Source organism: Misgurnus anguillicaudatus, chromosome 7, assembly GCF_027580225.2.
Source record: "Misgurnus anguillicaudatus chromosome 7, ASM2758022v2, whole genome shotgun sequence".
Classification (NCBI taxonomy): domain Eukaryota; kingdom Metazoa; phylum Chordata; class Actinopteri; order Cypriniformes; family Cobitidae; genus Misgurnus; species Misgurnus anguillicaudatus.
Genome location: NC_073343.2, coordinates 21,950,584 through 21,977,931, shown reverse-complemented (window position 1 = coordinate 21,977,931; position 27,348 = coordinate 21,950,584). Strand labels below are relative to the sequence as shown.

At 38.2% G+C, this 27,348-nt stretch overlaps 2 protein-coding genes across 8 annotated transcripts in view; both read right to left on the bottom strand.

Moving 5' to 3' along the window:
* Window positions 1-6,470, bottom strand: part of LOC129417005 (D-glutamate cyclase, mitochondrial) — a 32,441-nt gene extending 25,971 nt beyond the window's left edge. Inside the window, exons 1-3 of one of the 6 annotated variants that reach the window (XM_073869575.1) lie at window positions 4,583-4,669; window positions 4,314-4,430; window positions 3,344-3,549 (exon numbers count right to left, since the gene is read on the bottom strand). In XM_073869575.1, coding sequence (XP_073725676.1) covers window positions 3,344-3,362 — 19 coding nt within the window. In that variant the 5' untranslated portion in view covers window positions 3,363-3,549; window positions 4,314-4,430; window positions 4,583-4,669. The other 5 variants (XM_073869574.1, XM_073869579.1, XM_073869578.1 and 2 more) reach the window with 5 other exon arrangements.
* Window positions 4,746-27,348, bottom strand: part of LOC129417004 (sodium/potassium/calcium exchanger 4) — a 77,476-nt gene continuing 54,873 nt past the window's right edge. The window contains exons 10-17 of one of the 2 annotated variants that reach the window (XM_073869581.1): window positions 27,016-27,161; window positions 21,290-21,459; window positions 17,301-17,445; window positions 13,030-13,196; window positions 10,202-10,316; window positions 10,007-10,119; window positions 9,827-9,892; window positions 4,746-7,762 (exon numbers count right to left, since the gene is read on the bottom strand). In XM_073869581.1, the coding sequence (XP_073725682.1) occupies window positions 7,610-7,762; window positions 9,827-9,892; window positions 10,007-10,119; window positions 10,202-10,316; window positions 13,030-13,196; window positions 17,301-17,445; window positions 21,290-21,459; window positions 27,016-27,161 (1,075 nt within the window). In that variant the 3' untranslated portion in view covers window positions 4,746-7,609. The remainder of the gene's footprint in view (window positions 7,763-9,826; window positions 9,893-10,006; window positions 10,120-10,201; window positions 10,317-13,029; window positions 13,197-17,300; window positions 17,446-21,289; window positions 21,460-27,015; window positions 27,162-27,348) is intronic. The other variant, XM_073869582.1, reaches the window with a different exon arrangement.

Genomic DNA, 27,348 nt, shown 5'->3' with positions numbered 1-27,348 from the left:
CACATTTAAACGGCACAAAACATAGTGCACAGGTTAAAAATTGTGAGTGTAATTTCTATTTTAAAAAATGCAGTCATAAAACATAGAACTAGAAAAAATATTGTAACAGATACTATAGCAGATTTGTGTGAGATGGTTAATTATTGTGAGAGTTCACTTTTTAATGTTTGATAAAGGTACAGTATGAAGTACGTGTTGTTACATTTACGATTATTCATTTCACAGATGCAATCCAACGTGACTTACAAATGAGAGAGAGAACTTAACATGTTTCCAATGAGCTAACACCAAATATACCGTGTGTCTCAATCAGCTCCCTTGTTCAGTAGTCAGGGCACTGATCAGGCAGTCGGCCATTTTAAGGGCTGTCTCAATCGCAAAATCCGTTCAGTGCACTGGAACGTTCGTTCCCTAAAAATTCCCACAATGCAACGCAAAAACCAGTGAGCATCGATGTTCCCTATGTTCCCTAACCAGAAATCACGTGACCTTTTCTGAAGCTCGCCAACCGAACATCACGTGATCCAACTCAATAAACTTTATGAAATGTTACAGAACTTTTATAGAGACAAACGTTTGTTTTAGTTGTAAATATAAACACACATTGCTACACAGTAAGGGACCACAATCTACTCAATATTTAAAATAATAATATTTATTTGAATATTGTAAATATATTTATTACATTTAAAATGTAATTATATACCTCCAATTTTATGCACAGATATGTAAGAAAATAATGACAGCATTTTTCACAATGTACTGTTTTTAAAATTAAGTCAGAGAGATGTTGGTTTTGCCTGTTGTTGATGAGTAACAGCTGTGAGTGATTAACGCGCTTAAGCAGCCACGTGACAGAAAAATAAGTGAACAGTGTCCCAATGTGAAGTGAGTTAGGGTCCTTACCAGTGCCCGAACCTGTGTACACGATATACTGATTCACAACCTCGGGAGCTAGGGAACGAATTGAGACACACGGATAGTTTCCAATACAATGTTTACAAGTAGGACTAGGGTTAAAGGTTAGTTCACCCCAAAATAACAATTTTATCCTAAATCACTTACCCCTGTGCCGTTCTAAACCACCAATTCCTCCGATTGTCTATAGTTTAAATGTGTCTTTTCTTAAATGTAAAGTTTGTGGTGCTGCTAAGTACAATTTTTTGTAACCTATATGGTTGTTTATCAGATATAAATAAAACCTAAGGGCAGTCCTTATCTACAGTATGTTTTATAGTGATTTTAGCTTATTCACCGTATCCCCCAGAGTTCGATACCTTTTATCATCTCTGTGCGTGCGGTAACGTAACTAGCGACTGCGAATGGAACGGCTACGGTGACCGGAAGTATGCTGCCACACCGCCGTAGCCAAGAACGTAAAAGTAGGGACTTTAAGCAACAGCCTCTGGTGGAACAGCAATGGCATTCTGGCGTTGTATTGCGCATGCGTGAAATTAAATGCTAATTTGCGACGTTCTAATGTAACGGTCTACTACGGGAGAACTTGTCTGGCGCACTGCTACTTGGACGGAGTGATTAGCGCAACACTGAGCGAACCATGGGGCTTCTCCGGTGCTGCGAGCAAAGCACTCCGCCCAAGTAGCAGGGCTTCGCCTTCTGAGGATATGGTTCCCAGTATGTATACGTTTAAAAGATGTCTGTGTCTCATGACCTTGTTATTTGTACACGCTGTGACTATACAAATCACAACATATAAATAGGAAAACGTTGCCGTTATTTTGTCACTTATTGGGAGCAGTATGCAAGCTGGGGCACGTTCAATCTCACACCGGTGCACAACGTTTTGCTACGGTTTCCGGGTTGAACGACATGTTTCCTGGAAACGGTGTGCAACAGGGCTGCGTTCAGCCCCAACAAAACGTTGCACAACGTTGAACAACGTTTATTAAACAGAAACAGTGATGCATTGAACACCCTGTTGTGATGACGCAAGAGTTGCAACTACGGTAGCTGAGAGGCCATTCATTGTGTCCTTTTTAAATGTTTCTGAAGCCTGATGAAATCGTTATAAATGTGTGTTTAATACTGTAAAAGACCCTCAATGTTACAGTCACTGACCTTGCCGTCCAGAATGAAAGACAACATTCCAACTTGAACCCATTGAGCGAGCTGTCTCTTTACTAACGCGTGGTTTTATACATCTTGCCGCTGATTGGGCCAACATTTCTGACACACCCACCAAACAAGAGAAAACGCTTCTAAAACCTGTTGCATTCCGTTGCACACCGTTTCCAGGAAACATGTCGTTCAACCCGGAAACCGTAGCAAAACGTTGTGCACCGGTGTGAGATTGAACATGCCCCAGGTTTTAGAAGCGTTTTCTCTTGTTTGGTGGGTGTGTCAGAAATGTCGGCCCAATCAGCGGCAAGATGTATAAAACCACGAGGTAGTAAAGAGACAGCTCGCTCAATGGGTTCAAGTTGGAATGTTGTCTTTCATTCTGGACGGCAAGGTCAGTGACTGTAACATTGAGGGTCTTTTACAGTATTAAACACACATTTATAACGATTTCATCAGTCCTCAGAAACATTTAAAAAAGAACACAAAGAATGGCCTCTCAGCTACCGTAGTTGCAACTCTTACGTCATCACAACAGAGCGTTCAACACATCACCGTTTCTGTTTAATAAACGTTGTGCAACGTTTTGTCGGGGCTGAACGCAGCCCTGGAGCCAGCGGTGGGTGCATCGGACAGGAGGTTCACTGCTGGAGTGTTCACTGCTCCCTACTCCTTGAGCACGGTATATTAGTTGAAGTGTACTACACTGACCGCTCATTTGGAACGCCCTGCAAAGTCATCAAAGAAAGTCAACGACGGGGTTGCACAGATTGACATAACATAATATATATATATATATATATATATATATATATATATATATATATATATATATATATATATATATATATATATATATATATATATATATATATATATATATATATATATATATATATATAGGACTACATTCATATTTAAATGTTTATTTACTATCACATTAAAATATGTACACAAAAAAAACATTGAGTACTATGTAATGAAAAACTTATGATTATTTTACACTTTAAAGGGACATTTCACCTTTTTTGAAAATATTCTTATTTTCTAAGTTTTTAATTCTGTTAAAAGTCGTAGTGATATTACGCACTGCCCGAAAATAGTCCCCTGCTATTGAAAGTAACCAAGGGGACTATTTTCGGGCAGTGTGTAATATCACTACGACTTTTAACAGAATTAAAGCCCTGCTTTAACTGTCAGCACTTGATGAACTGTAACTATGTGTTTTTAAATAAATGGTCATATACTTGCATAGCGGTCTGACCGTTCTGACTGGTGACCATGTGGTGCGCAATGACAGTTGGGTGATTATCACTCTCCACTTCCTGTGAAGTGATGTCGATGTTCCCCGATTCCCTATTAAGTCTTAAAACTTGTATTAAGTTCAACACATTTAATCTTTCTAATGCAACTCTATGGAGCTGACTGTGACTTCCGGGAACTCTGGAGAGACTCCGTGGTCCGCCATTGCTGTAAAAAAAAACGTACCATTAGAGTGAACGGACTTGACAACTCTATCCTTCTATGGCTCTGGTAACCCGAGAGTTGGCGGTTTGAGTCTCACGGCCGGCGGGTTGGTTGCAACTGTGGTGCCCTTGAGCAAGGCACATCTTACCCTAAGCTGCCCACTGCGCTGGGATCGAGAATGCGTTGCAAATGCATAGGTTACTCGACAAGCTTGTCACTTTCAGTTTCACTTTTTTCATGGCAAAATAGCAGGATTCATTTCGGAAAATCTCAAGAATCCGTTAAATTTTTATTGTTGGTTAAGTTTAGAGCAGGTTTAGAGAGAAGAATCACCTCAGTTAAAATGTGAAAGTGAAGGAAGTGAGCCCATTAAATCTGTCGATGTTTTAAAAATTACCAAAAAAAAAGGGTTACATTCTTGTTATAAGTAGACTAGTATAATAACAAAGTAACGTTATATATTTCAAAACAAAAGGGTAGTAGTACAAGTAGTATGAGTTAGACAAACTTATAATTGAATTCACATTAATTTTTTTATTAATGTTTCATCCTTACGTCTTCAAAATCTACAGGTATAAAAACTAAATAAATTTACGGGTTATATTTTTTGCAAGATTTTAAAGTGGATATCTTTGGTCTTGTTTGGAATATAATAAGTTATATTATTGGGCAACAACCATGCTCATTATCAATCTATTGATATATTATTGACATAGGGAGCCCAATGAAACACAACAATGAAAAATACGTTACGTAACGGTTTTTACCTCGATCTGAAACGTCTCGTGTAGTGTCCCCCTCCCGCCGTGCCTTTTAAGGGCGCATAAAGAAGTGTTGGTCTCGATTAGAACTCGCCATTCATATCCATGTAGATAATCTTGTGACTGCAGTGCAAAGCAGACCAGATTGACCTTTTCGTTATTGATCTCCTGAACGAAATATTAACATAACTATCGACACAATGTCACGAAATGTAAAGGACATAGTGTCGGATTAAACAATCCAGCGACGGTGACTTTATTTCGGAAATGCTTACCAAATTGTGTCGATCGAATGCTATCAAAGTCACCGTGTCACATTGCGTTGTAGTTAGCTTACAGTAAACACGAAATGAATGACTAATGCTGCACTACCAATATTAAACAGGTGGGTGCGCTACACACTCATTCAAGGACCAAATACAAGACAGAGACCCAAGAAACATTTATAAACTGTATAATTTAATCATTTTTCTCCATACAATTATCGTATGATTCATATGTTTTCTTCATAATTATTTTTAGATTATTGCTTTACAGTAAAATGCATTGATTGGATACATCCATTGCTTGCAAGACAAATACATTCAAGTTACACACCAACGTCATAATGTTGAAGTCATTAAATCTGTACCCATAAAGTTGTTTGGGAGTTGGTATACTATATGCTGTTCCACTCACAGTGCAGCGGGTCACTCATGAAGCAGTTGCGCATGTATCAGTGCATGTTTGTGTTTAATAAATAAAGATATTGCCTGATGTGTGCAAATTCATGCAGAGACACCAGCCATTTGCAACATGTTCTTTTCAATGTCTCCTCTGAAGAGGCACACAAATGGACTGTCTGTGCATACAAATACGACTGATGCGAGAGTGCTATTTGGGGTCACCTCGAAAGTGACTCAATGACAATCAAATCAGTTTACAAAATACAATTAATGTCCAAAAAATACATCTCGATTTAAATATAATGATAGTATTATAGCATTTACATCAAGCATGGCACAAATCATCAGCAACAAAGTTAAGAATGTAATTTTCAGCATCAATTCAAATAAATTTCTTAATGGATACATTCCAGTCCATTGCACGGGTCAAAAGACATATAAAATAGAAAAACAAGGTAGGTACTAACTTACTGACACCAAATCAATCAAAACCCCGCCTTCTCTTTTTAACAAAAAAAAGGACTACAGTGTGCCTACAGCAGCATCCATACAGTGTACCAATTTCAGCCGAATAATGTAGTCTTACAGGTCACCACTTAGAAAACACCACAGAAAGCAGAAACGAAAACATCACATCACCATCATTCCACACAGTACATAACCACGAACGAAAGTCGACATTCCACAGAATGGCAATTATGTGATATGAGATTAGATGAGAATATGCATGCACGTGTGACAGCGGTGGGCGATTGCAGCAGCTTTCACAAACTCATCTATGAAAATATAATCCCCAATATTCAGTCCTCACCAGCTGAGATTGCATATATCATATATACTGCATACATCAAACACTGCAACACCTGCCTTTCTGCACAGACAACAGTGACGGCACCTCTTAACAACGACAGTTTCTACGACCGACAAAACACAAAGACCTCCGCCCCCCGATGCTCAAGTTCAGATCTCCTGAGCGCTCGCAGAAGGGTAAATGGGGGTCTGGTAGCTGCCATTTACTGTATGGGTGAATCTCCCGAAACCCATCATCATAAACATGTCTAGGTCACATTCCAGCCCGAAATAAAGATATTAAATTATATTTATTTATATTAAAGCAATTACATTAGACTTTTCTACAATGTGATTTCATGACAGGTATGCACTTCCCCTTTCAAACTCTATGTAAAATAAAATAAATCATAGTATTTGTAGTACTAGTTTAAAAATGTTATGCAATATGTTACCATATAACTTTATGACTGAAATACTGTAATGTGACTTCAATGATAATCTAAAATAAATTAAAGATTGCAAAACTGGGAAATTACAAAACAATAATAAAATAAATACATAAAATGAAACCACTTACTTGTCATGAAAATAATCCCACAAAGCCAAAATCTTATTTGTCCTATAAATTTGTTTATGCAATATATAATTTCATGTTTTCCTATTTAAGTACCAGATTGTGACCAAAACACATTTTCGGAAGATTCACCCTTACAGAAACACTGACAGTGAGCTCACAAAGCTTTTGCCCTGCTGCAAAAATGGCTTCTTTGTGTCAAATCATGCATTACACGCAAACAGTAACAAAGATCCAGATGGGGAGGATCAGGTGCATTGTAAATAAAAAAAGCGACCTTTGGTCGCATAAACGCACCCCTCCTCCCATCATCTGTAAGGAAGCACTGGTTCAAATAGGACCACTGATCTCATATTTACATATAAACAACAAACATGTCAATTTGTAGCACTTTTGCAAAATCCAGGATTCCTGTTTGTCATATCAATGGTATATTGTGCGCGTAATATTAAAGCACAGTTGTCAGTCTCGTCTTCCACATCACATCAGAAGCAAAGAGCTCTCCTGAGGTTTGTCCGCGCTGGGCCGAACAAGAGGTGAGGAGCAGCTTCTGATGTGTGCTTTCGTGATGGTTTTATTCATTGGTTTATGCATGGTGCCTATAATGAATTAAGAGCTCAGTGTGTTGACCTCGCCGATGGGCGACATCCAGCTCATCAGAATTTCATAACATCTTGTCTTCCCCACTGCGTGATTTATACAGAACCTTCTTATTTTCAACACAGTTGGTTTCTTGTGTGAATCGAGCCGAGGAAAACTTCATGCCCAGGGGCGGTCATTTAATATCACTCTGTTGCAAAGTCGAGAACAAAAAAATGAGTTTGATGAATTAGATAGGTGCCATATATAAAGTGCTTAATGTTTAAGGGAAGACAGAAATGAGAATGTAAATCGCTAATGCATATGGGAATGAGCAGCATTCTTGGAGTAAGTGATGTTTGTACAGTAGGCATGTAGTAAGTTGAAATCCCCTGCTCTAAATAATCCAGTGAAGAGTTGAGGATTGCACTGTCCAAAAAGCATTATCCAGTTATAAAGAGAGCTGCCAAGGAGATTTTTATTTCCTGGAAATGATGGAGAGAGTTTTAAACTAAAGCCAGAGCTCCCCATCACTGTAGTAAGAACATGCAGCAGAAGACGAAGGGTTTCTTGAACGGTAGCAAACTTTGAAGGTACATTAAACTGTTTGAGCAACTGATTTAGGGGGTGCTTAATGGGTGTATGTCCAACCCAGAGGTATTTTGGTTCCAAGCCAGTGAAAACCCTCTGGTTTATAGATCATCGTGACACATGGGGAGGTTGACAAAGGTGAAGACGTTGTATTCGATCATGATGGAAAAGCAAAGGAAGATGGCATACAGCACGAGCACATAGATCCCCAGCTTGAAGTCCAACCTCCACCTATTCACATGGATTCCCAACACCTGAAGGTAGAGAAACAAAATTAGGAGTCGGAAGTCAATATATAGAGTACTGTGCAAAAGTCTTAGGCCACCATCACCAGCATTGTTGTTTTAGCAAAGTATTAATGTCCATCCATATTTATTTTTCACTATTTTTTAAGATACACAAACAGAAAATACAGGAAATAAGTATACAAAATTAAAAACAAAACAATTTTCAGAACTAAATGTCTTCTTTAGGCATCAGTCAGTATTTAGTGTGACCTCTCTTGGCACGAAACACATCGAGTTTTTTTGAGGAGACTGAAGTCCTGAAGTCATTCAATTAGAATTTAAAATTAGGATTTAATTTCATTTAGATTTAAGAGATCCTGCAGCTGCCTGCTATTGCTCAAGTGGAAGGGTAGTTACTTGACACTAGCTTATACTTTATACTGTTTTTAATACTATATACACATTTCCTGTATTTTCTGGTTGTATTCTAATAAAGAGACTGAGAAATATAATTATATAAGATCACTATACAATTGCAAAAACAATAAATCTAATGGTAACATGATGGCCTAAGACTTTTGCACAGTACTGTATATGATCCAAACATCCTATGTAAAGATGCTTGTTAAGCATTAACCTCTTAAACTATGTTGACCAGCTGTGCTTCATTATTTTTTTCAATTTTTATCAATTTACTCCAAATTATGTGGGTAGATAACTCTTTTAAACTCAGGCATGCCCAATTCTGCAAAAATTTTAAAGTAATAGTTTACACAAAAATTACAATTCTCTCATGATTTACTCACTCTCATGTTGTTACAAACCTGTATCAATTTCTTTGTTTTGTTGAACACAAAGAAATGTATTTTGAGGAATGTGTGTAACAAAACCGATCAGAGGCCCCATTGACTCTTTAGAAGAAAAGAATATGGAAGTGAATGGCGCTTATGATCAGTTTGGTTACAAACATTCCTCTAAATATCTTCCTTTGTGTTCATCAAAACAAAAAATTGGTAACAATATGAGAGTGAGTAAATTATGACGGAATGTTCATTTTTGGGTAAACTATCCCTTTAAATATACTGCAAAGCAAAACCTAATACAATAGGGAGTTATATTCCCTCCAAATATTTAAAGGATTAGTCAATATTCTTAAAAAAATCCAGATAATTTACTCACCACCATGTCATCCACCTGTCTTTCTTTGTTCAGCCGAGAAGAAATTATGTTTTTTGAGGAAAACATTCCAGGATTTTTCTCATTTTAATGGACTTTCATGGACCCCAATACTTAACAGTTGTAATGCAGTTAAAAATAGCAGTTTCAAAAGGACTCTAAACGATCTAAAAAAAAGCACTTTTAAACCACAACTTCTCGTCTTCCTCCGGTCCTGTGACGCGCCAACGCGACCTCACGTAATTACGTCATCACGTCAAGAGGTCACGGATGACGTATCAAAACTACGCCCCAGTGTTTACAAGTGTGGAGAAAGAGCACCGTTCTGACTTTGTTTTATGTCGAATGATACTAATTAATGTCTTTGTGTCAGTTTGTTGTTTAAAATGGTCCGCAAATGTGCGTTTCATATAATGTAACACGTGACCTTTCGACGTCATTACGCAATTCCGCGAGGTCACACATCCGGAGGAAGAAGAGAAGTTGTAGTTTAAAAGTGCATATTTTTTATTTTTATTGCCAAAAATTACAAATGATATTGTTTTGCTAGATAAGACCCTTATGCCTCGTTTGACATTGTTTAGAGTATTTTGAAACTCCGTTGAAACTGCAACTTCAAACTGCACCAAAACTGCTAAGTGTTGGGGCCCATCAAAGTCCATTAAAATGAGAAAAATCCTGGAATGTTTTCTTCTAAAAAAACATAATTTCTTCTCGACTGAACAAAGACAGGCATCAACATTTTGGATGACATGGTGGTGAGTAAATTATCTGGATTTTTTAAAAAGAGAATGGACTAATCCTTTAAGATTGTGGGTCTTTCCTCCCATTTAGACACCAGCATGAGTGAGGTATATATACACTATATACAGTATATACCATAAACTATATTTGTGAGGTAAATTGTTTACTCACAGTTAAAGCCACTGAGCCCAGTAGAAGAACAACAGAGTAAACCAACCCTCTACTGTTGATTTGAACCTGAGAACATAAAGACAAAAAATAATTATACAACCCTGTGTGTGTGTGTGTGTGCGTGCGTGCATGCATGTGTCTGTGGGTATGTGTGAGGGGTGAGATAAAAAAGACAGATACCTCAGAGCCATAGTTGACAGCCATTGTTTGGATGCCCCAGGGAAGTCCGAGTCCGACCAGAATATCAAACACATTACTGCCAATCGTGTTCGAGACAGCCATGTCCCCCAGGCCTAAACACACAGATCGAAAAAATCAGCAAAACATGGATGAAAGATCAGATGGTGGGCAAGGAGAGAAAACTAGAGACTCTACCTTGCCGTGCGACAATGAGGCTAGCTATGCAGTCAGGAACGCTGGTGCCGGCAGCCAGGAAAGTGATACCCATAATAACATCTGGAATTCCAAGTGTGTATCCCACAATTGTGACCTGCACATAAATATGCTTCAGTGAAATGCAGAACCTTACAGCAAAAGTAACATACCATGCTGCAAGCATTATGGCCCAAGTATAATGTTAAAATGTGCCTGGTGATTGCTAGGACGCTACTATTCAGCATGGGTTTACATGACAATAAAGTAGTAAAAACAAATATTTGTTTTTCATGCACAGACAGCAACATTGTTAAAACGACGCCTTTTCACATAGATGCTCGAAAATGACAAAAACAGCTACAGTATATTATACTGGATGCCAGGCAAGTAGCTGGTGATGTCACACAGTGTTTGAACACAAAATATGCACGCATATGATGTCAGTTTTTACAAGTTCGCATATTTGTTGTTTACACTGAGATGATAATAGTATAATTCAAAAAACGTGCATTTTGAAACTATTTTTCATTTTCAAGTTTGATATTATGCAGCAGCCGAAAATAGTCCCCTTAGTATCTTTCAATAGCAGGAAACTATTTTCAAGCACTACGTGATAAAGTCCTTGATTATTACGCCAGAATAAGAGTATAGTTCCTAGCCATATTTGCCTAGAAAATCGCAACTTTTAATTTTCCATCAGTCTTAGACTAGTACACGATGTAACTACAGAAGAGTTAAGTTTTAAATAGGAAAAATATCGAAACTCTTTGGTTATTTTTAGTGTGATGCTAATGGTCTAATCAGATTCAATAGATTGCGCTAAGCTATTCTAAAAATGCGGGCCAGACCCTAATTTTTTTTCAAAAAAGTGTAGCTTTAATACAAGCCTGTGGAATTGTTTTGCACTCAATCTTGTCTTTTAAATCCTTAACCCGTATAAGAAACACTAATGTTGATAATAATGGCCACTTATGACCACTACCAAGGCAACAGTAATAGCATTGTCAATAGTAACTGCTAATGACCAGTAACCAAGCAACAGTAATAGTGAAGTCAATAGTGACCTCTAATGACTCCATTACACACAGGCCCGGATTGGCCATAGAGAGGACCGGGAGAATTCCCGGTGGGTTGGCCGGTCTGTTTTTTTTGCCACGAGGTCCGGTGTTGTCATGCCACGGGTTGCTGTCCGTAGGCTGCCAGCACTCACAGCAGCCCCACTCGCGTATTTGCTGGTGAGAGATGTCCCCACCGCTTTATGCCCAAGTTGATTGTATCCCGAGTCCCAACCACTAGGGTCCATTAACATCTAAAACGCATGGAAAACGAAGGACGCGCCGCTTTCTTTTGCTTTTCAAAGTGCTCACCTGTGAACACGAGTTTTGTTTCAGACATGTCTATATTTGAGTGTGCTTGCCGCGCGTCTAGATTTAAAATAAACTTGAGTGCGTCTTGATACAAACAGCCTATAAAAGGAAAAGGACCTACAAATCGTATTAAAAAAAATCTAAGTCATAGATGTAACAATAAAATGGTTTCATATGTATATGATGTTTTCTCTAGTAAAACAAAATTTTGAAAGGCTATACTGTACACACACACACACACACACACACACACACACACACACACACACACACACACACACACACATAAAGGATAATTAGGAACACTATACTAATACTGTGTTTGACCCGCTTTCGCGTTCAGAACTGCCTTAATTCTATGCGACATTGATTTAACAAGGTGCTGAAAGCATTCTTTAGAAATGTTGGCCCATATTGATAGGATAGCATCTTGCAGTTGATGGAGATTTGTGGGATGCACATCCAGGAAACGAGGCTCCCGTTCCACCACATCCCAAAGATGCTCTATTGGGTTGAGATCTGGTAACTGTTGGGGCCATTTTGGTACAGTGAACTCATTGTCATATTCAAGAAACCAATTTGAAATGATTCAAGCTTTGTGACATGGTGCATTACCCTGCTGGAAGTAGCCATCAGAGGATGGGTACATGGTGGTCATAAAGGAATGGACATGGTCAGAAACAATGCTCAGGTATGCCGTGGCATTTAAACGATGCCCAATTGGCACTAAGAGGCCTAAAGTGTGCCAAGAAAACATCCCCCACACCATTATACCACCACCAGCCTGCACAGTGGTAACAAGGCATGATGGATCCATGTTCTCATTCTGTTTACGCCAAATTCTGACTCTACCATCTGAACGTCTCAATAGAAATTGAGACTCATCAGACCAGGCAACATTTTTTCCAGTCTTCAACTGTCAAATATATATATATATTTTTTTGTCACAACGTAGGCCTAAACATTATCTAAGTACTAATAAATTAAGATAAGGATGTCTTTTTTTACATCTGTTTCCCCTGCATACTTGATAAATCTTGCTTGTGTATTGTATATAAGGGGTTTACAAACTTTTTCAACCTAACAGGGAATCTCAAGACCCACCATTTTTTAGAAATAGAATTATAGTGGAAAACACAAACACATTTGTTCCTTTTCAGTAGTTTTTGAAGTTTACTTGCATTAAAATGCCTTATGGTAGGGCTGCACGATTATGGCAAAAATCATAAATGTTTAGACTATTGTATTTGCACTGAATTGGAAATAATAAATTTGAAAAATATAATGAATTTGCAAGGTGCAGAGAACAGTGCACTATTTCAGACTTATATACTACTAAGAATTTAATGATATTATTTTAATATTGTCAGTCGTTAACTAAAGTGGGCCGGTCTAAGACATGAAACTCCAAGGCTGAAAATGAATCCCACTACGGCCCTGATTACACATACACAAACTTACCATCCACACCATGACGTAAGAGAAGATGGCGATCCACACCGTGGAGAGGAAAAAGGACAGCATGAACAAACGCTCCCATCGGGGCTTGGCACAGTTGGGTATCGTGAAGTACAGCAGTATCAAAATGGGCCAAGAGATGAAAAATTTCACTTTATCCATAGCGCCCCCTGCAGTCATTAAAATATTACAGCAGATCACAAATTATGCTTACACAAACATGTCATTTGATGCCCCATGACATCCACTTGACCAGCCAAATATATACAAAAAACGCATTTAATCAAAATTCTCACATAATGCTGGGTACACACCAAAAAATTATCGGGCTGATTTTCCCCCCTTCCGACAATCCTAGCTATGTCCCGATTATCTTGATGGTTCTACAGATTATCTTATCAGATTTTCCCTTGGTGTGAGGTGTGTAAAGAGTGTTCGGACCTGATCGGAAGAACGTCGGAGCCGGCCCGATCGCTAATCGTAAATATTAAACATGTCTAATATTTGCGATCAGAAATCCTGATGTTTGTGGGTAATCCCGAGGACAAACGCGCACACGCTCTTGAGATTATCACGTGAAACAAAACAATATCCAATCAGAAAGCGAGATGATGGAAGACAAAAGCAGCACAAAGTGAAGTTGATGCAAAGTGAACTTCTACAGACCATGTTTCTGCTGTCTCCACGACTTCACCCAAACCCTTTTCCTTGTTTCCCTTGATTATTCTGTGAAAATCATTCCAAACACTGTAATTGAATTTTCTTCCTGCATATCGTTCCCCATGCTTATTCTGAAGTCTCGCAAGATTTTGCGAGATTTCCTGTGTTCACAGTCGAGACTCTGGTTGAAAATCTGTTTGTGTGTGGTGTGCTGTATTTGACACATCATGGCACGCCACACACTATCAGAGCAAACTGTTAAATCTACGATATTTTATCCTCATGTTTGTGGTCTATCACATTTTGAAAATCTTATAAGATGTTAAAAATCTTTTTGTGTGTACCCAGCATAAGTGTTGAAAATGTTGTTCAAAAGCTACTTAATACTTTGAGCATTAAACAAAATTACATTGCAACCTAACCAGACACAAGCCGAGCCTTCTCCAACATTGAGATCTTTCTGCGTTTACACAAAATTAAAAATTCCGCACAAAGGTATAAATCCAACAGCCATTTCTGATATATACATTTTTGTGTATTTTTGCGTTAAAAAAAATACAAATAACCTATAAGCCATATGCTTTAGAAAATCGAAATGTCTTTAGCCTGGACTTAAAAATATTGAGAGGGGTGGCTTGTCTAATAGACAGTAGGGGCAGCAATAGAGAAAGCACGATCACCCCTACACTAGAGTCTCGACTTAGGGGTGACCAAAAGTTCCTGGTTGGAAGACCGGAGGGACCTAGTAGGTTGATATTCAATCAGTATCTCCCTAAGATAAGGGGGGGCCAAACCATTCAAAGATTTGTAAACGAGGAGCAAAACTTTAAAATCGACTCTAAAACAAAGAGGTAACCAATGTAGTGAACATAGAACAGGGGTAATATGCTCCCTTTTTTTTGGCCCCACACAAGAGTCTAGCCGCAGCATTTTGGACTAGCTGCAACCAGGATAAATCTGTCTGGCTAATCCCAATATAAAGTAAGTTGCAATAGTCCAATTCAGATGAAATAAAAACATGAATGACTTTCTAAAAATCTTTAAAAGAAAGAAAAGGCTTAGGCTTTGGAGAGCAAACTCGGCTGAAAAAAAGCAGGCCTTGACAACTGAATTTATTTGTCTGTCAAGCTTTAAGCCATCATCAAAAATGAAACCAAGATTTTTTACCCAGGGTTTAAGGCACATAGACATCACCCCAAAATCCAGTTTTGGGGAGTTTGAAGAATCAGATGGACAAAAGACTAAAATTTCAGTTTTCTTTTCGTTAAAGATTTAAAAATTTAAGGAATGCCAAGCCTTCACATCAGTCAGACATGCCATAAGAGACTCTAAACCTACAGAATTTCGCTCGACAGGCAGATAAACCTGAGAGTCATCGGCATAAAAGTGGAATGACAAACCATATGTTCTAAAAATTGAGCCAAGAGGGAGTATATATAGAGAAAAAAGCAAAGGAGCCAAAATGGAGCCCTGAGGGACACCACAGGGCAAAAAAGCATTACTCGAGTAATGCTCACCCATCTTGACTGAAAAACTTCTATTTACAAAATATGACTTAAACCAGTCTAGAGCAACACCTCTTAAACCAACACAATGTTCTAAACGCTCAATGAGAATAGCATGATCAATTGTGTCAAAAGCCGCTGTCAAATTTAATAGCACAAGGACTGTAAAATCACCCGAGTCACATGACATCAAAATATCATTAAACACCTTCAAAAGTGCATTCTCGGTAGAATGGCATTTGCGAAAACCTGATTGGAATGTTTCAAACATTAAATTGTCAGCTAAAAAAATTTGTATCTGTAAAAATATATATTTTTTCAAAAATCTTTGAAATAAAAGGCAGATTTCATGTTTTTTCTTGTGTTTTGTTTTTATGACCTCCTGTAAAGTACATTGGTCGACGCAAGTCATAAATTAATTGTGCTATACACTCTAAAAACAAACGGTGCTATATAGCACCAAAAGTGGTTCTTTGCTCGTAATCATAGAAGAACCGTTTTTAGTGCCATATAGCACCGATGAAGCACCAGTGAAGCACCTGTGTAGAACCATATAGTGCTATGTAGAACCATATGTGGTGCTTTATGGCCCCTATTTGGTTCAACACAGGTGCTTCACTGGTGCTATATGGCACTAAAAACGGTTCTTCTATGATTACGAGCAAAGAACCACTTTTGGTGCTATATAGCACCGTTTGTTTTTATAGTGTATAAATATAGCAGACAGAAGCAATATTAGGTAAGTTCCACTTTAAATCCAGATCCAGTATATACTGTTAGATATGCTTTTTTTAGTTGTTTACTTTGTCTTAAGACCTAAATGCCATGTTTGATGATGATACTTGCAAAGACGGGCATTTTGACGTAAATTTGATGTATTTAAGGCCAATAAAACGGCCAAAATGCTTATGAGCTCACTGAACAGCAAATGTTACGTTTTCGTGACCACCCGCACAGCAATGTGACGTGAGTGCGTAACCTTGATAGGGACCAAGAGTCCAAAATCTCTACCGGTTGACAAATTTCTACCAGTTTATCGGTTTATCTCCCAGCCCAAGATAAAATTATCGACTACAGGGGGGCTTTAAGACAAAAATATTAACATAAAAACAATGGAAATAATGAACACTGTAAGAAATAATGGTCAAAATTTTTACACAGCTATCACTGGGGCAGTACCCTTTAAAAAGGGTAATAATAGGTAACATTAGGTACAGATATGTATACATGTGGTACCAATCTGTACCTTTGAGATACTAATATGCATCTTTGAGGTACTAATAAGCTCTCTTTGGTACCAAAATGTACCTCTGTCTGAGGTACTAATATGAACGCTTTAGGTGCAAAGATGTACTTTTTGAAAGGGTAACGCCCACAGTAACAGCTTGGGTACGTATTTTTTCTGACAGTGTAATGTACCAACTGATTTCCATTGATTTGAAATTACTGGATTAGGATTTTAAAACTGTATCACAGATACATACCTGTCAACATTGGGATTTGAAAATAAGGGACATTTCCGGAACCCTAACAACCCCCCACTTCTTCTCGTTACATTGGCGGGTGTCCTTTGAGTGTTACAGATATAATGCCGCCTGCTTTACCGGAGTTTTAGCAAACATCAAATACGGCAATGTGGGATTTTTTTTATAGAAAGACTACAAATACAGGAGAAATATGGGAAATTATTTAAATGGGATGATGGCGGGAAAGAATGGTAAAATACAGGATAATCTTGGGAAAAATGGGAGGGTTGACAGGTAGATATACATCTACAGCAAGAGATTTCTAGAAAGAAACTGAAAAAACGCACAGTCACTTAGAAATGCCAATGACTTTTTCTACAACTTCAAGTCCCATAAAAATTGCACAACTCTTCCAGATCTAAACTTCCATGATATTACAACATGTTTCATCACTCTGGAAACCCTGCTGGTTGGGGCACAGTGTAAGAACTATGTGAAAATACAACGAAATTAAACTCTCATCTACAGAAGTTAGATAATTTTAGAAATTTAAGTTGATGACCCAGACTAAGCCTGAAGTCAGATGTCACCGCATGAGGTTAAAGACCGAATGTGTTAATGTGTAAGAAAGTTAGACCCTCACCAGGCAGGATGAAGGGAGAGATCTCATTTTCAGGCTCCTCACTGAGTTTGTCCTCCGTCACATTGCCATTTTCAATGGTGTCAGTTTTCTTATCAACCACCAGCACACCGTCCACCCCATTAGAGGTCTTTACCAGCCGCTGTTGCTGTCCGCATGAAAAGCAGAAAGTAAAGTTTGAAAACTGTTTTAAATTCAGTATTATATTTTCCATTCCATTTTCTAAATTCATTTTTTGGATCCCTTCTAAAAGTCCACCTGCACCGGTTTGATGTCAATTTTTCTTATAGCCAATATATACAAACAAGCATTTTTCACGCTCTTTCTGACTTAGAAAGTCAGAAAGGAATTCAAACAGCCCAATTTTGCAACTGCAATTTCAATATTTTCATATGCAAATTATTTCTGATATGTAATTGTCATTCGCAGATGACCCAAAAGAATCAACAAAGCATGCGTACATAATCATAAAACTAATTTCAAAAGAGCAAAAATCCTGTAATGCCACAATGACAGAACAATTATATTCTATTATAACCTTAGATTAAACACCATTAGCTTAATTTCTCTGCTAACTAGCTGACAAGTCTTTATTAGATTCCTCAGCAGTCTGGCTTTAAATTTCTAACACCATTCTTTGAGCACCACTGTGTAGATATTTATAGAAACGGTTTAATCAACCTCACACCCAGAACTGGGCTACCTGCTATGAAAACTCTACACTGCTGGGTTATGGTCCACAGTAAGCTCTTTTCAGTTATGGTTTAATTTCAATGTCAGGCATCCCAGTGATAAAACTTTTCTATTTTAAAATTGGGGGACTTAAAACATCCAGTATACACACATAATAAATCTATATTAAAATGCATCCGAGAACCCCTTTTACCTTCCCAAAGGGAAATATTCAAGTTGAGTGCATTTCTTGGGACAAAGAAACATTTTTGCAGGTGCAAAGAAATGAAACAGAAAACAGTGGTTTCAGAATGCATGACGCAGTGAAAAGCCAAAGATGAACATTTAAATGTGTGTGCAACGATTCTTCAATCAGGACATTTTTTTCAGCATGCAAATTAAAGCAGTTACCAAAAATAACAGTAGAAATACAGTAAAAAATAAACAATTTAAACAGACTGAACCCTTCCTAATTAATTAACCCAAAATTAAAGGGCCATGGCATGAAAATCTGACTTTTTCCATGTTTAAGTGCTATAATTGGGTCCCCAGTGCTTCTATCAACCTAGAAAATGTGAAAAAAATCAACCCATTAACTTAGTTTTGGTAAACCATTCCCTACAAGCACATGAAAAAATAGTTCATTGAAATTTGGCTCTCCTTATGATGTCATAAGGAGCTCTTATTATAATAAGACCGCCCCTTAATCTGCACTATCCAACCACAACACTGCCATTTCGTGCAGAAAAAAAAGAGAGAGAAAATAATTCACAGCACAATTGAGTTTCAATTGCAACAAACCACCATCATTGTAAATAGTGTTTGCACTTCATCCGCTCATTTGGATTTTAAAGGACACATCCAAAACGGCACATTTAATAATATTAATAATAATAATAATAATAATAATAATACCTTACATTTATATAGCGCTTTTCTCAGTACTCAAAGCGCTTTACATATGAACGGGGGAATCTCCTCAACCACCACCAATGTGCAGCATCCACCTGGATGATGCGACGGCAGCCATATTGCGCCAGACCGCTCACCACACACCAGCTTATTAGTGGAGAGGAGACCGAGTGATATAGCCAATTAGTATGAGGGATGATTAGTAGGCCAATGGGCAAGTTTGGCCAGGATGCCGGGGCACACCCCTAGTCTTTTCGAAGGACATCCTGGGATTTTTAATGACCACAGAGAGTCAGGACCTCGGTTTAACGTCTCATCCGAAGGACGGTGCTTTTTTGACAGTATAGTGTCCCCATCACTATACTGGGGTGTTAGGACCCACACAGACCACACAGGGTGAGCACCCCCTGCTGGTCTCACTAACACCACTACCAAACATTTCTGCACACACCTACAAGGTGGCAATTTTAACATGCTATAATAAATTATTAATATGGTGTTTTGAGCTAAAACTTCACATATGTGCTCTGGGGACACCAAAGATTTTTTTGACATCTTAAAAAAGTCTTGTGAAATGGCCCCTTTAAAACCTAAAACTAAATGAAGAGTTCTGACATGTGACATTTCTTATTTTCACAAATGTCACTTAAACTTAAAACATGTACAAAACGCACGTGCGCAGCCGCATAGGCTTGAAGGCACGCATTCAGTGCAAGTTTAGCCAGCGGACCAAAATAAAATATCTGAAGATTATAAATGTCTACTCAGGAAGCAGCAGTAGTGACAAAAAAGCATCATAAAACAGGTAAATCATGTAGACACGTGTTGTCTTTCAGAATGTTATTTTAGAATCAGTGCGACATGTTGTCTCATCTATATTTCTGAACTTGGAAGGCTGTTTCACACAGTTCAGATTTGTTATTGCTAAAGAGGCAAATGACACCACATCACTTCTGCATTATATACTGTGACAATATCGTTCGCATTTAAAAATCAATCAAACGTGCGCCGTAATACTTGGTGCAACATTCAAAGTCAGGTTGAAATCCGCCTCTCAAAATGTTGCCCCAAAGAGATACGCGTGGACTACCAGAGACTATTTTTATATTGCTAAAAAAAATATTTTTTTAATTTTAATTTATTTTAGCCCATTCCAGTTTTTCCTTCAATCATCATTTATACATGTCTTGTGACCATTTCCAACAAAAGCAAACCTCAGGGTGACAAAGTCATCCAACAGCAAAGTAAAAGATTGAGTGCATGACAATACACATGAAAAATTTGATTAAAAATCAGGGTTATTCTAACAAATATTCACTTTTGAGCAATACCATAAAAACATCAGTATTGTGTTGAAAAATGTAATTTGAGCAGTTTTTTTTAAAAACCATGGATCTTTTTTTGACCATTTTATCCCCACTTCAATTTTCAATAAAAAAAAAAAAACATTATTTTATTAGGAATTGGGCGGAAATGTTGTTGGTAGTAGATAGAACAAAATGATAATTTTACTTAAACACATAAATATAATTTGAAAGGGTCTTTTAATTTACTCTGTGGCTGTATATGCCATATACCTTGCTGCATTAAACTTTCCTGCATTAAACTTTCCTGCATTAAACTTAGACTAATAAACCGAAAAAATAAGTAAATTGATCGTTCATGCCAACATCCACAAACCACAAGTGGGTGGACAAGTTGCTAGGGTCACTATCAAGCAGAGGTTTAACTTTCTACTTAAAATTATTTTTTCAAGTATTTGTATTTTATTCGTGTTTTTCATACATTCCAAAGCATATTATCATAATTTTTACTCTTATTACATTTCATAAATACAAGTTTTGTTTTACATTTAATATTTAAGTACATTAATATACTTTTACTCAAGTAAAAGTACACAATTGTAATGTAATTAGGTATTAAATAAACTTTAATATGCAATATTAAAGAATACACAGTATGATTCTATGCTTTAGAATGTAGTAAAAAGTTTTCAAATACAAGCACCCTAATAAAGCACAGATGCTTGTAAAATGTAACTAATGTAATTTAGCATTTTCCACCTCTGCTATGAAGTCCAACTAAATTAAATGTAAGCTGATAATAGTCAGTTTTACTGGCGTTTTTCCAGCAGCCGCTATGAAAACCAGCCATTTTGTTGAACGTTTGCCACTCAACAGGGCGAGATCCAGAGTAGTCACATGGAAAAGTGACGTCAATGCATACCCTCTATTACAATTTCTATAAATGGTTAAGAGGGTTTAACAATTCACATCACATCCAGTGACTGTGGTTATATTAAATAATACAATATTAAAATAAATGCTTTAACAAAAATTACCAAAGCAAGTGGAAAGCAACAAATAACAAAAATCTATGTAAAATCGCTATGATTTTTCATGCCTTACCTCATTGATAATAAGGCGACTAGCCATGCGCAGACGTGTCTTGGGCCCAAAGTGATTTGTGATCATGACCCTGAGGCCGGCCTCTGGGAACCGGTAGTGTGGAGGGCTAGAACTGATCAACTCATCCACCATCACCACAGAGCCCCGAGTGTATATTCTACTGGGCTTTACTACGAAACGTGTAAGAAAAACAAAACATCATCACACATATGCATTTTCATTTCCATATTACACACACATACCCATTAAACCAGCAGAAGCACAAAGACCCAAATAGACAGACACTGAAAAGCCAAAGGATGTGTCATGAAATGTAATTAAAGTTCATGTTTTCAGTAAAAGAATGATTCCCACTGAGAGAGACTGTAGCCCCCCTCTGAGCCCCTTGAGACGCTGTCATTCATCATCGACACTGACATCAAATAAAAACGTCAGTTATCTTACACATTACACAACGTCACTGCAAACACACCATTACATACAGACGCACATACATACAGACAAACAAACATACATACACTCCTTTCACACATGCAACAAGCAAACAGAGAGACATCTCACGCATAGAGTACAAACACAAGACCACTTACACAATCAGCAAACAAACATACAGATACACTCTAAGAAAGGATGTGTTCATTTTTCCCCTTTTTGCGTTATGCCATTTTAACACATTGTGTGTCACTTTGAGTTAAAATAAAACACTTAACAGAAAATGTGTTGTTCCAATAATGACACAGAGATGTGTGTATTCTGGGAGAACGCATTGTCTTGTCCCTAAACCAACACTGATTGTGTTGTTTTTTAACACATCTGTTCTAAGAGTGTACAGTACAGACACACAAACATACAGACCTCTGACGAATTTAGTACAGATGTAACAGAGGTGAAAAAAGTATTTTTGTTAGAGCACCTGACTCCCATGCCAGTCTGATCGCCGGTTTGAGTCCCACTTGGGGCGGGTGAGTAGGACCATTACAGTGGTGCCGTGACCCGGAAGGGAGTGAGGTTTAGGGGGGTAAGTATAACGGAGGCCAGCTATGGAGTGAGAACTGTGCAGTGATTAAAAACTTCACTCCCAACACCAAGAGGTTCTCTAGCGACAGACGCTAAAGGTCATAGCCTTTACATTCCTGGTTAGAGCGCCTGACTCCCATGCCGGACTGAACATTGGTTTGAGTAGGACTAGTTACACAAACACAAAAACATACAGAACGATCACTCATAGTGTACAGACACACAAACATACAGACCTTTTACATATACAGTACAGACACAAACACACAGACCACTCGCACATTCAAGCCCTTTTCACACAGAAATTCCGTAAAATACACGTAAAATGCAACCTGGATTTTTCCGGAATAGTTAGAGTTTTTGTTCGTTCACACTGCCAAGATTACACAGCATCTGATGGTCCCGGAAAGACACGTGACATATTGAAAGTCCCACCCTCTCTTCCACGCAGCATCTGAAGTTTGCATATTATATATTATTTCTCTCTCCAGAAACAACTCGCGTGCATTTTTGTTTATGATAAGACTACAAAGGAGCGCGTTAATGCACAGTTCTATGCTGGTGAATGATCTCAGCTTCAGAGTGGATATTTGACAAGCTCCCTGATTTCTGCTTTGATACAGTTTTCAGACATTTCTCATCGTGATTGTTTATATGCATTTAAAACCCGCATTTTGAGGAGCTGAACAATATATCTCGTTGGGATGACATGCGGGTATTTTCGTTTATTATAGCTCAAATAAGCACGTGACGCGATATTCTTTTATGCTGCTGAATGATCTCCGTTTCAACGCAGTAAGTAACGAGCTAACTTACCTGATATCTGCTTCAGTCTAGTATGCTGACATTTCTCGTAGTGAATGTTGTAAATCCCTCATTTTAAAGAGTTGAACCAACTTCATGTTGCCATGACACGCGCGTCCTCACTATGGCACGTGCGTCATTGTTTATGCGTCTCATTTATCATTTCCTGATAACTGCTTCAATCTAGTTTGCAACATTTCTCGTGGTGAATTTTTATATGCATCATGTTATCTCTCGTTGTAAGGAGCTGAACCATAACTTGTGTTGTGATGATGACGCGCGCGTCCTCACTTCGACACGCCCTTTACGGCATTCTTGTTCACACAGAGGGTTACCCGCGTATCTTACTAGGTCCTCTTTCCGGCAACGATCCCAGAAGATTAACGGAACAAGTTTTTGTTCACACAGACGCTTGTCTGGCAATTTTACGGGTATTTTCTGGGACCAGAGGTCTGTGTGAATGAGGTTGTAATTAATGTAAACTTGTAATAGTAAGGGGTAATATAAAGGGTGAAGTCTGTATGTCTGCCCTACAAACATCATTGATTGAGGATGATTAGATAAAAGCGTCTGCCACATGCATACACATCAATGTAAAGTGTACAATCTGACTATTTAAAACCTACACAATTGTTTGCTACAATTTTAGCTAAAAATGCCATGCATTGCCTTTAAGCGCTAAATAAATAACATTTATTTGTGATTATTTCCGTTATTATTTCTGTTTCATATTGTTGATTACATTTCATTTCAATCTCATTTGTGCTTGCACACTATCAAAAGCAATTTATCAGGTCGGATGTAAATTATGTCATTAGTTGTGATGGATTGAGACAAAGTGCAGATGGGAAATAACCGCAGAGGATTATTTTATCATAATACAACCACTTTAGTGTAGAAAATGGCACATGCTGAAAAAAGAAAAGCAATTCTTAAACCTCCATGTGACAATTTTCATATTGCTTTTCTGTTTACAGTCAATGTTCAAATCAGATTCTTTGACTTGCAGTATTAACATATAAATTGAATTTGACTTATTACTTATTACAATAAAAGGTGCACTCTAAACAATACTGGGTTATTTTCAACTCAGTGTTGGGTTGAAAATGGGCAAACCCTGCCGTTTAACACAGAAAACGTTTAAAGGACAAGTTCTGTATTTTACACTTAAAGCCAGATTGTTTATGATGAAATAGAACGGTTTTGACTGAAATTTGAACATATGATGCTGGCCCGAGAATTTTCGGGTGTTTGTTCTATCACCTCCCACCTCTAGAATGGGTGTATAGGTGCACTGGAACAATCCTTCCTAAAATGCATTAAACTTTCATTTACAAAGACGTGAAACTCACCGAGTGGTCAGGGGTGTACACTGATATGCTCACACAAAAATCGCTGCAAAAGATGCTTTCCAACAGGTGTTTTACCATTCGTTGAAAATTTGTGGACCTATTTTTCCAAACGCTTCACACCTGTACATTCTTCCTTTAAGAGCTTGAAAAATAGACACTCCAGCCCAGTTGGTGGTGATAATCCACCTTTGCTAATTGCAAGAATACAAAAAACGTTCCCGGCGCGGAGTACTACCGTACCGTACAGAACACCTAATACAAGTCAATGGAGTTGGACAAAAACTAAGATAAAACCTGTTGGAAAGCATCCCCTGCAGCGACCCCCGTGCGAGCACATCAGTGAACACCACCGACCACTCGGTGAGCCCCACGTCCCCGCAAATGAAAGTTCAATGCATTCCAGGAAGGACTGCTCCCGTGCACCCACAGAGCCATTATAGAGGTGGGAGGCGACAGAAAAAACACACGAAAATTCTCGGGCCAGCACCACACGTCCAAACTTCAGTCAAAACCGCTCCACCTCATCACAAACAATCTGAAAACAGGGCTTTAAGTGTAAAATACAGAACCTTTAAATTTGACCCAATGATGGGTTAAAAAAAACAGCAATAGGGTTGAAAAAGCCCAGCATAAGTTAGTTCATCCCTTTAAGATCCAACACTGGGATGACAATAACCCAGCATTTTTGTAGTATCGACCTTAGGCCAGTATCAGGATTCACGACTAGCTAAAACATTGACTTTAGCAACATTATCTGGCTACTTTTCCTGTTATCCTTGTGCAGATACCAAGCATGATGTAACTACACATTAATATAACACGTGTCTGTTTACATGTACAAAACCCTACATTTCATCTTAACACTACAAGTTCATCCACCATCAATACCATGTTTTAGACTTAAAGGACAAGTTCGGTATTTTACACCTAAAGCCCCGTTTTCAGACCGTTCATGATGAAACAGAACGGTTTTGACTGAAATTTCGACATATGCGGCTGCCACGAGAATTATCGGGTGTTTGTGTTTCACCTCCCACCTCTACAATGGTGCACTGGAACAATCCTTCCCAAAATGCATCAAACCTTCGTCCACAAAGACGCGAAACTCACCGAGTGGTCGGGGGTGTTCACTGGTGTGCTCACACAAAAATCGCTGCAAAATACGCATTCCAACAGGTTTTATCATAGTTTTTGCCAACTTCATTGACTTGTATCAGATGTGCTGTAAGTTACGGTATTACTCTGCGCCGGGAACTTTGTTTCTATTCTTGCAATGGCGGATTAGCGCCACCACCTGGGCTGGAGTGTGTATTATTCAGGCTCTAAGCGGAAGAATATACGGGTGTGAGGCGCTTGGAAAAATAGGTCCACAAGTTAACAACGAATGCTAAAACACCTGTTTAAAAGCGTCTTTTGCAGCGGTTTTTGTGTGGGCGTGTCGGTGACCACCCCTGACCGCTCGGTGAGTTTCACGTCTTTGTAAACGACAGTTTAATGCATTTTGGGAAGGATTGTTCCGGTGCACCTATGCGCCCATTGTGGAGGTGGAGGGTGAAACACGGGCGCCCGAAAATTCTCGGGGCGGCCGCATGTGTCGAAATTTCAGTCAAAACCGTTCTATTTCACCATAAACAATCTGAAAACAGGGCTTTAAGTGTAAAATACTAAACTTTTCCTTTAACTTAAACATAAAAATTATTTAATTATTAGATAATAATGCATGCGTTTGGAATCTAAGCATCATTTGCAAATATTATTATTACTTTAAAGGAAAACTAAACTTTTTTTCAATATGTTACTATTTTCTTACCTTTACTTAGACAAATAATACATCCCTGTCATTTTTCAATGTGTGCACTTCATCTTTGTACACCGCGTTGTGAATGTGTTAGCATTTAGTCTAACCCATTCATTTCTATGGCTCCAAACAGGAATGAATTTACAGTAGAAGCCACCAAACACTTCCATGTTTTCCCTATTTAAGGAATGTTACATGAGTAGTTACACAAGTATTATTTTGTCTTAGTTAAGGTAAGAACATATTAAAATATTGAAAAACTGTGTGGTTTTCCTTTAACATACCATCTTAGTATTTATCTGCTCTCATTATTGGAAAACACCAAAAAAAACCTCACCATTACTGAATTTAAAATAGGAGTAAGAGTTAGACATCAACACACAGACACACACAGAGCACTGCAGGATAAGACAGCAGCCAGTACAGATTTAGTAAGGCTAAACAGACAGGCTTCAGCAGGGGGAGACTGACAGAGACCATCACGCAGCACAGCGGTTAGAGCCGCACTACAGGACACATGAGAGCTGCGCTCTGAAACAGAAAGCGTACCGTGGTTATTCAGCAGGGAAGCAAGGATCTTATATGAGACAATTTAGGTAGTTACCATACACTTTTAGTGAGCGTTTGGTTGACGTAGGCTTTTTAGAACAGCAGAAAATCAGACGGTACAGTAGAATTAATTGAAAGAGAAATGATTGATTATGGGGAGTTAGTTAGCTGTTAGCCCGTGAGGAAGCCTGTCTAGTTACCCTTACCTGAGCTGAGCAACGGCCAAGATGGATCATCCCAAAACTGCTCATAACATGCATTACCGTCCTCCATCTCGCTGATGACCGCGTTACCATTGGCGACGCACTTGTTCTCCGTTCCCGTGAAGTAGTTGTGCAAGCTATTGTTGAACCTTAAAAGGCAAAACGCAGATAAATTAACAACTAAAACACTGAATCACATTAAAGCAGAATGGTATGTCATTACATTTATTGCAAGATAGCACAGTATTGGATTAACTATTTCCCTGCCATTGACGAGTTAAATTAAAGCAACACCAAAGAGTTTTTGCTCTTTGCTCCCCCTACAGGTTAGAAGCG